This window comes from Pinus tabuliformis, chromosome X (genome assembly GCF_031772625.1).
Source record: "Pinus tabuliformis cultivar Carrire ecotype Pingquan chromosome X, CPIR1, whole genome shotgun sequence".
Lineage (NCBI taxonomy): Eukaryota > Viridiplantae > Streptophyta > Pinopsida > Pinales > Pinaceae > Pinus > Pinus tabuliformis.
The window spans coordinates 664,434,912-664,445,742 of record NC_142308.1 but is presented as its reverse complement, the minus strand read 5'-3'; the positions used below and the strand labels follow the sequence as shown (position 1 = coordinate 664,445,742).

The following is a 10,831-nucleotide window of genomic DNA, read 5'->3' as shown; positions in this document are numbered from 1 at the left end:
TAGATGACACAAGCGTTAATTGGCCACATGGTGACAAGGAATTAAGTAACTTTCTAGATCACCTCAACAACATATCTAATGACATCAAGTTTACAATGGAGGTTGAAGAAAACAACAAAATACCATTCCTTGACATTCTCCTAATAAGAAATGAAGATGGATCACTGGGACACAAGGTGTTCAGAAAGAAAGTGCACACTGATAACTATCTACATGTCGACTCACACCATCACCCTGCTAAGAAAATGGGTGTTCTTAGGACTCTTTTCACAAGGGCTTTCAGAATATCTGACACCTCTCATACAAAAGAAGAAATAAAATATTTAAATAAGTTCTTTGAAAGCATTGGATACAAAAAAGTTGGACACCATATAAAACATTAGTAAATATAGATCCAAAAATAAAGACAAGCAAACTATGACAAACACCCAAGTTACTAGTAGGAGGGCATATCTTCTGTACATTCAAGGAGTCACTGACAAGCTAGCTAGGGTTCTAAAAAATAAGTACATTGAAACCTCTTTCAAGCTGTTGTTAACCATTCGACAAATAATGAGATCTATCAAAGACAACCCTAATCACCTCCAATAGAAGCGAGTCTATAAAGTCATATGTTCATATGGAAAGTGTTACATTTGTGAGATAGGAAGGTCATTCAAAATTAGACTAAAAGAACATGGAACTAACATAAAAAAATGGAAGAACTCGATCCTCAGCCCTGGCAGAGCATTCAAAAAAAACTTGTCACCATATATGTCTTGAAAATACCAAAGTTATCTCCAATGAAAACCATAAATATAAATGGAAAATACGGGAAGCCCTTGAAATTATAAAACATCCTCACAATATCAATAGGGATGGGGGTTTGGAAGTAAGCAATAATTGGATTCCCTTAATCTCTTAGGAACATAATTCATCATCTCCCTCTCCCCATTAACCTACATGGCTCCCCTCTCCTGACCTCTCTCCCTACCCTTGCATGTTCATTTTCTCTAGCCCCCTTTCCCTCCTTCCCCTTTACCTTTCTCCTATAGATTTTCCATCCCCCCCCCCCGCTCCCCCCTTTATAACCCTTTAATTTTTATCACCCCCTCCCCCTCCTATGATCCACTTTCATTTTTTTTTAAATTTAAATGGTTTTTTTCCGAGGAAAAAATCAAAACTTTTTATTGAGAGATTATAAAAAGTTTTACATGCAAATTGGTCATAAGCCATACTGCTGGCTCATCTGTTTTCTGGATCTGCTCAACATCATGGAGCTATTTCTGCTATTTAAAGAACCTGTAACAGTCTTCCTCCCGGATGGAGGCATAGTCAAAATCATAACAAAAACAAAGAATCCTGGGGTCTCCTTCGACGAAGGAAAAACAACCCCTTACAACAAAAATTATAAGTCTATAACCATGTGGATACATATAAAAATTATATATAAAAGTCTGTTTGCTGTAGCTATGAACCGGAGAAAAAAACTATGATGGAGACTATATAAAAATTATAAAACAGAAATATATATCCGAGAAGTGTGCTGTCAAAAAAGATGATAAAGCTGTGATCAAAAAGGCTGAGCATATGGAGGCTGATCTGATATGAAAGACTGCCCCTGTCTGATCTCTTCTACTGTCCAGCTGCCCAGATCCTGTTGTAGACCAGCCTTAGATAGCTGATCTGCTTCCTCATTCCTGTCCCTGTAGATATGGCAAATCGAAAACCTGTTAAAGTATGTCTTCAGAATAGAAATTTCATCAACAAGTGTCTTCAAAATCTGATTTTGACAAGATGCAGTTCCATTGACCCAGTTTATGACATTTAGTGAGTCCCCAAAAGTCTGAATAGAGTTGATGTTTCTGTGATGGAGCCAGCATAAAAGGTATCGTAAGGCCGATAATTCAGCATAGTTATTTGTGCCTGTACCCAACCCAACAGAAGCTTTTAGAGTGTGATCCGGATTAATGTGTATGCACATGCCTGCCCCAGCCCTATTGTTTTGGGAAGCCCCATCAAAGAACCCACAAGGAATGCCCTCCTGTATAATGATAGGTTTTTGTTTTGATTTGGGTTTTTTGTCCTCAGGGGGAGGCAAGGCAGAGTATATGGCTGTGATATTAGTGGCAATAACGGAAGAAGGTGTGTCCTTATCTTGGAACAGACTCTTGTTTCTAGCAAGCCAAACTCCCCAACAGAAAATAAGGGGCAGGTTCCTCAAGTTCCCCTCCGGATAGGTTTGCCACCATTTCCTCCAAGCAGCATCCAAGGGGTCATGCCCCCACAAAGCCTTTACCTTGAGCGAATCAGTGACCTCCTCCCATATCTTTCTTGAGAAAGCACAGGTTGTGAAGAGATGACTGATGGTTTCCTCATCAGATTTGCATAAAGGGCATCGCCCTGGCCCAGCTAAAAACCTGGCTTGTAATGTTTCCCATGTTGGGACCTTCCTTTTTAAAATGCACCAGAGAAAGAGCCTAGATTTGACTGGGCATTTGAGTTTCCATATATCTTTGGCCCACCATTCCGGTGCTCCCCAACCTTTCTTTCCCATTAGAAAGGAGTATCCATCTTTTGGGGAATACTCCCCAGATTTGCTTTGTGCCCACATCAAGCAGTCAGGTTCATCTTTTATCCTGACATTGGATCGTTGTAGTTCTTTGATGAACCCCTCCCACTCGTTCTTCCATCTAACATTTAACCCTAATTCTTCATCATCCTTCCAAGCCTGACCCTAAATAGTAGACTGTCCAGCTCTTTCCACCTGATTTAATGATGTAATACCTTTACTATCAAGGCGTCTAAGAAGCCCTGGAGATAAAGCAAAAGTTTCATTGCACCCAACCCAGGGATCTCTGCCAATCCTGACCTGTCTTCCATCTCCCACTTTCCAAGCTAAACCTTGCTCGATCACTGTAAAGGCTTCCACCATGGCCTTCCAGATAGCTGAGGAATTTTTTAACTTCTTATTTTGACTCCAGATCCATTCTTCCAGAGGGATTGGGTCTATGTACTTCCTTTTCACCACCCTTGTCCAAAGATTTTCCATAGTTATTAGCCTCCATCCTGATTTTGCTGCTAATGAAATGCTGAACTCAGGGAGTCTCTTAATTCCCCACCCTCCCCATTCTTTTGGCCTGGCCACTTTGTCCCAAGCAACCCAGGGTAAACCCGAGGATTCCTTTGACCCAGCCCATAGGAATCTGCAACAGATTCTTCTGATTTTCTCCATCACTCCTTTGGGAATCCAAGTCAGATCGGCCCAGTATACTGGGATGGCTAACAAGACTGTTTTAATAAGGGTCAATCTACCAGCTCTGGATAGCCATCTAAAGCTCCAGTGTGATACTCTGGCTTCTATCTTTGCAATGAGCCAATTCCAATCCTCTTTTTTGTATGCAGCAGGCTTTAACCAAAAACCCAGATATTTGAAGGGAAGGTCCAGTGGTTGAATGGGGAAAGGGAATAGATTAGCCATTCTATTTCTTTCTCTTCTTTCAAAGTCTGCCACACAAGCTTGGGATTTCCTAGAGTTTATCTGCATTCCAGTTGCTTTTAGAAAAAGATCAAAAATGCATTTTTAACTCCTTTAGTTCACTGCAATTACCATTGGTGAAAATCAAGATATCATCAACAAAAAGAAGGTGGGTGATGTAGAGATTGATTGCTACCTCGATACCTTTTACCTTCTCCTCTCTTCTGGCTTTGTGAATCAGTCTACTTAGCCCTTCTGCCACAAGGAGAAACAGGAGAGGGGATAATGGACACCCTTGCCTGAGGCCTCTCTGGCTGTTAAAGAAAGAGGAAGCTGCTCCATTGACCAGTACTGCAAAGCTGACATTTGTGATGCAACCCATGATCCAGCTGACAAAAGGATAGCTGAATCCCACGTGAGTTAGCAACATCCTTAGATAGAGCCAGCTGATCCTATCATAAGCTTTGGATAGGTCGATTTTAAGAACAACTCCCTTCTTTTTCTTCATTTTGACACTATGTATAACCTCCTGGGCCACACCTATGGCTTCATGAATTTGTCTTCCATCCAGGAACCCAAATTGTTCCATTGATATATTTCTTGACAGGATTGGTGCAATTCTGAGAGCAATAACCTTTGAAATAATCTTGTAAATGCAATTACACAATGAAATTGGTCTAAAGTCTTCAAAACTTTCTGGATCATCCTTCTTAGGAATGAGAGCAATAAAGGTTGAGTTAAAAGGTCTATAGACTTCTCCTTTCAGCCTTGACTCTTCAACTACTTCAGTTATTTCGGCTCCAATTTGTTCATAAAAATGGAGAAACAATTCTATAGTCCAGCCATCAGGGCCTGGGCTTTTGTCCTTACCCATGAGCTTCATAGCTGCTTCAATCTCCTCCTTAGTGACCGGAATTGTAAGATCTTCTGCTTCATCTTCCTCAATGAATCTAGGAAAACTTTGCACAGTTCTAAAGACTTCTGCAATAGTAGCCTCTCCCTGATCTGCAAAAATGTTTTGAAAATGTCTTTTTCCTAAACCAGAAAGCTCTGGAAAGGAACTGACTTCTCTCCCTTCTTCATCTTTAAGGCGCCAGATAGTATTTACAGATTTCCTTCCTTTTGCAAAATTATGGAAAAACCTAGTGTTCTCATCCCCAGATTTTAGCCAAACTGCTCTACTCTTGATCCTCCATTCTTCTTCCCTTTCCAAAAGAATTTTATTTTGCTGCTTCTCCAAATGAAGGATTCTGTCCTTTGAGGCTTGTGAGGAGTATCCATCTATCTCCATACTCTCCATCTGCTTCAGCTCCTCCCTAATGTTGTTCATCTCCTCATTTTGTTTCAATTTTCTTTCCTTTGCCCAGGAGATTGTAGCTTTCTTCAATCTTTTGAGATTCTCCATGAACAAAAAACTTTTATCCTCGCCTGTATTGTGATCAGGGTGAATCCAAGTTTCTTTAAACAGATTGCAGAAAGAGGGTTCTTGGAGCCAAGCGGGATTGAACTTAAAAGGGGCAGGAGGTTTTGGAGGAGGAAGAGTTAAGTCTAAGAAAACCGGGAAGTGATCCGAATTCCCTATTTCCTCAACCCACTGTCTGATCATAGGAACTTTGGAAGATAAAGACTCCGCTATCAGAAAGCGATCTAGTCTTTTGGCAACCCGATCTTCTCCTATCCTTCGATTCCTCCAAGTAGGCTTTAGTTTGATCGGGGAAGGATCTATAAAGTTATTCTCCGTGATGAGGTTGAAGAAAAAATCTGAGAGGGGATCTTCTCTCGCTGATGGACCCCAAGCTTCTGCTCTGCCAATGGAAAAATTTAAATCACCTCCCATAATCATCAAAGGGGATTTCATCACAGTTTTTGTCAGCAATTCTCCCCAAAATGACTCCCTGCCCTGACATGGCCCATAAATATTTACTAAGGTGATGGGGAAAGTGAAGTCTGGTAATAAAACCTCCATGCCCATAACATTTTTCATCCCCCATTGATTGATGACTTTTACCCGCCCTTCTTTGAAACCAATTGCAAGGCCCCCCGAATGACCAGAGGCATCTATAGCAGTAAAAAACCACCCAGGCAGAAGGGATTTAAGCATAGGTTCAATCTCAGAAGCCTTCCCCAGGGTTTCTTGCAGAAAAATAACATCTAGTTTTGAGTTAGATATCCAATCTTTCAAGGCCAGTTTTTTAGGTTTGCTGGCCAAACCTCTGCAATTCCAGGATGTCAGGATCATTTAATAACACCCTCAGGGGGATGAGCTGCTCTAAGAACCCCCGGGATAGAATATTGTTTGCCATCTGCAACATCCAATTTTGCTTTGAGTTTTGCCTTGGACATATCGGATTTCCGGCCTCTTTTGTTTTTGGAACAACTCTGTAATGGGGTCTGTCCCAAGCCACCTAAAGACCCCTGATCATCATATTTCCCTCCCAAAGATCTCAGGTTGTAAGGGCAAGGAGGCCGATTTGCTGGAAGTGAAAGGGGAGGCCATTTATCTTCACAGTTTATATCCAGGGACGGTAAAGCTTCAGCAATGGTTTCTACAGTCGGGCATGACTTTAAATGTTCCATATTTACATCATTATTATTTTCTTGCTCTTGATAGAATGAAGACGACATATTTATTTGTACAGAAGTATGCTCAGGAGAAATAAGAGAGGAAATAGGGGTCCCAGAGCACATACCCTTTTCCGCTTCGTCGTGTGGGGTTTGATTAGCATTATCTTTCTCGGCGATCTCTACCGCAGCTTCCGCTTCTTTAGCTGTTTCCTCCACAGCTTCCACCGGTTGAGTAACGTTCGCCATAGCAGCCTCCTGTATTTTTGCATCTTCGTCCACTGGAACCTTCACAGTCTCCTCTGTCTCCAAGTTCCTTGTTTCTTGTGTCTCCGTCATTTCGTGCTCCATAGTCATCTGAACATCTGCTTGAACATTTTCTCTGTAAGCTGTCGTCCTTCGGAAATGTCTCCTTCTTCTCATCTGTGGACAGTCTTTTGCCAAGTGCCCATACTCATGGCACCGATGGCATCTAAATGGCAGGTATTCATAGTCTATTATCTGCTCATACACGTAGTCATTGAATTGAAGATTAATTTTTTGTGCCAAGCCTCCACTCGGGTTGAGCATGACTAATATACACGCCATCGCCCTGTTTTTCGTTGCCAAGAAGGACATATCTGCTTCCAGGTAAACCCCCAGCCTATTACCAATAGATTTGAAAACTTCCTCTGTCCACAGGAAGGATGGTAAGCCTGGAGCACGCACCCACACAGGGAACTCATCCGTTCTTTCCTTGATTGCATCAAAAAGGGGGGACCATTTCTTTAGCAGAATAGGAATGTTCCCTATGTGCCAATTTCGATGGAGAACCCAATCTGCCGATTCTCTATCTACAAATCTGAGCTTAAACCATCCTTTCGCTAAAACTAGGGCTTCAAACTGTAAAGGTCTATCATGTGTGAAAACTTTCTCACCCCAATCTTGAAGAAATTCAGAAGTGTATTTCTTACCTCTAGCTCTACCGACCAAGGTACAGTCTGCAACAACTAGGGCTTCTATCATGGAAACCTCCATCCCAAGGACCAGATTGCCTGCTATCGCCTGAGATCCAATGGGTCTTTGCGGTTTCCTTTTCGCTCCTTTATCTCTTAACTCTTCCACCGACGATCTTATTCCTTTTCGACCATTAATTATTTCAGGGATTATCTGTGCTGTGCCCACATGAGGTTCTGTCTCCAACTGTGACGGAAACTGACCCGAAAGACCCGTGTCGCCATTCCCAGAAGGGAAGAATTCAGTCTCCAGACCATCAGTGCCTGCCTGCTCCCCCACTAAAGTATCTCCGGGATCGCTAGCTGAAAACCCTTTTAGATTTGGGGGTTCTCTTGGCAGGGTAACCCTTGTAATCGAGGGAAAACCTCCTTGAGCCCTTGAAAGTTCAAATCCTGCAGAAAGCCCTAAGTGGGTTATATCTTCGAAACCCTTAGAGGGCGCAAACCGGGTTATCGTTGCCTTGCCCTTTGGGTCAGTGGGCAAACCTTCCTCATTTACCCCACTCGACACTATTTCTCTCGCTACCTGCTTGGAGACGACCGATAAACCGGTATTGTGAACCTCGCTGCCCGAATCCTTGTCTTGAAACAGGAACAGTGGTGTTTTCGCCTGTGATACTGCCTCCAAACTTGGCTGTTCGAAAGCCCCAAAATAGTGTTCCACGTTCTGAGCGGTGATATCCTTCCCCCACATAGAGAGGATGTCTTCCACATCTGGGTCCAAGGCTACAAATTCGGCGGGATTAACCATAGTTCGAACCGTTCCAAGGTAAAGCGTCAACCGACAGTCAATGGGATAAACTTCACGGTAGCTTGTTGAATAAAAACGGAAAACAGGCGGATAACGCTGAGAGCAACAGTAATATGGTAAAACTTAAGAAAAAACAAAACATGCACCAAGACAATCATTTAACCTCCACCTGCCAGTCGTCTTTGCAGAGGATGGCCCCCCGCGTCGGCAGCTGTGCTTGGAGTCTGACCAAATCTACCTAACCGTGGCCTGTGCGGGGTTCCGCCCTGTGCCCTGGTTTCGAAACCCTAACCTGCTCCTCCACTTTCATTTATTTCCCTTAGTTTTTAATTCTCCCTTATCATTCTACTAATCAAAATTATTTAGTTTCCATAGATTAATAACAATAGTTTTATTACTAGTAACATTAATTATCTTGTTAATAGTAGTAATAAACATTATTATGAATGATGGAGCTTCTGCGATCACTCGGACCTGGTTCTCGAGTGCACTCTTTTGGGGCTCCTTCTGCTCGTGACTGGGGCTAGGCACCTATTCTTACCCCTTCGCTGACTGAAACTATCTGATGTCACTGTCTTTATTCTGTTATTCTGGCACCTGGGGCACACATCGATCTTTGTCTGGAAAACTGACGGTCGACACATTTTTTGGGTAGACCTCCTCTCGATATCTCTCGGCTAAGATTGAGGAGGATATGGTTGATTATTCTTAGGATCCTTATGATTATGTGCCCACCTAGATAGTTTCTCCTCCAGAGCTGCCGGTCACCTCCACTAACATCTCATTGGATGAATCCTTCTTTGTGCCAGGCTCTGACTATTCCCATCCCTCTCCGGTATGGCTCCAATTCCTTGCGTCCTATTTGGACCCATCCTCTGCCTCTTTTTCACTGGATCCCCCCATTTTTCCTACCTCTGTTAACCCTATCCTTACCTTTCCCTTGGATGTGGGCCCTCATTACCCCCCTTCATCTAATCTATCTTCCCCCGTCCCACCTCCTTTGGTTTCAAACCCTCCCACTTCAGGCTTCTTTCGAAGGAACCACTCTTTCGCCTCCGGATTTGGGCAGGGGAACATAGGTTAGTACTGGATTTGGTACACCTTCCAATCCCACTGCTAACCCTCCCTCAGGAAAATCAGCTAGGCCTGCAAATAAGTATAAAGGAGTTAAGGCTGGGAGTAGGAAGATATCTCTTACCTTTGGTGAAGATCTCCAGATGGGTGATGTGCTCGATACAACAGATAGGGTACTGGTTGGATGGGTTCGTGGAAGATCATATACTACTACTCGATTGTGACAATGGATATTAGAAATTTGGGGTCAGATGCTTGATGAACTTCCATCGGTGGTCACACTTTCTCGAGGTTGGTTTGCACTTCGCTTTCAATGTCCTGAATTCATTCCTTGGGTCCTATCTAAGTACTGGCACATTGAGCTTGCACCGGTATTACTTAAGCGATGGATCCCTCTCTTTGACCCGAAGCATGAACATTTGGGGGCTGGCCCAATCTGGGTTCATCTGCCTGGACTTCTGCTTCACTTCTGGTCTGAGGATGTCTTTAAGAGAATTGGTAATGCCCTGGGGACTTTCTTGGACTATGAAAAATCATACATCGTCACTGGGAATATGGAAATGGCCTGCATCCTAGTGCACTTGGATACGAGAGAAGGATTAGAGGAGAATTTTCAAATCCAATGGAGGAACACATGTTGCATCCAGATACTTGATTATGAGGGGGTACCCTATCGATGTTGTCGATGCCACAAAATTGGGCATTTGTACAAGGATTCCCCTTACTTACTTCCATCTCTGCATCTGTGGCTCAGCGAGAACATATTGTAGAAGATAACCCCTCTGGTATGCTAGGTACGAGACCTGCAAGGCTGATGGGTGCCCACGGAAGACTACATAGTTGATCCAAGGACCGAGAAAGGAATTTTTTCATCCTCCATTTCCTCGCATCACTATATCTCGTGCAGCTGCGACTGCTGCTGCCATCAATGCGGGTAATTTTTTCCTATGATCACCCTCTTACAAATGCATCTATATATGATTTTTTTCTCAGTACATTGATTTTTCATTGCATCTTTGCACCTGCATTTCCCCCCCTTTATTTCGTGCCCACCAGTTCCCTCTCCTCCCACTTTTACCACCACTCCTCCTTCTATCCCCGATGTCCCTTGATATGTTCCCTCTACTGAACTTTCTTATGATTTTGGTTGGAGTCATCCTTACAATCTCCATTCTAAATCCAAATCCTCCACTAGAGACTGTTGTAGCATCGGTATTATTACCCCCTCCTTTCCTTCTAAAGCCTCTTGGGGCAGACACTCCATTATGTCTAAGGCCATATTCTAGGTGGGAATGGAAGTAGCACATGGTTGAAAAATCCCCTTTGACAAGATCCTTAGAGCATTGAACTCTCCCCCTTTTGTTTCTCCATGATGTGGTTATCCTTCAATTGTCATGGGATGACTAGTCCTATTAAAAAAAAAAAGCCTTTAGAATACTACTTGAGACTTTGATGGTGGACATTATATTCTTACAGGAAACTCTTGCACCTTGTGACCAAATCATCCCCTCTCTAGAAGCCCTTGTTCCTGGTTGTCACTTTAATGTACTAGATGCCCATGGACGATTTGGTGGCATGTCATTGAGTTATAATCCTTGGGTTGTAAAGCTTCTTAATATCTGGGAGGAGGGTATAATTGGATCTGATATATTTACTTATGATCTTGGGAAGGAATTGAGACTAATCAATGTTTATGGACCCTACGTCAACTAAGAATTTTTCTGGGAAAATCTCCTTAATCACTCATACATGCAAGTTGACAATATCATTCTTGGAGGTGATCTTAATTTCTCTATTGGCCATGCGGAATCCTGGGGACACAATGCACATATTGACCCTCTATCTGATCATATCAGTTCTTTGTTAGAGTACCATCATCTATTTGATATTCCATTGGCAAGGATTCAAACTACCTAGCATAATAGGAGGACTGGAAAGCTATGCTTGCCAGAAGGTTAGACCAGTTCCTCATAAAGAACCTCTCTTGGACCA

At 42.8% G+C, this 10,831-nt stretch overlaps 1 protein-coding gene across 1 annotated transcript; it reads right to left on the bottom strand.

Annotated features, from left to right (window-relative positions):
* Positions 1–2,716: 2,716 nt before the first annotated feature.
* On the bottom strand, positions 2,717–4,787 carry LOC149141715 (uncharacterized). The gene is made up of 2 exons (XM_089451310.1): positions 4,092–4,787; positions 2,717–3,520 (listed from the first exon to the last, which is right to left on the bottom strand). Exons 1-2 carry the CDS (start codon positions 4,785–4,787, stop codon positions 2,717–2,719), a joined length of 1,500 nt encoding a protein of 499 aa, XP_089307436.1.
* Between the last annotated feature and the right edge of the window lie 6,044 nt (positions 4,788–10,831).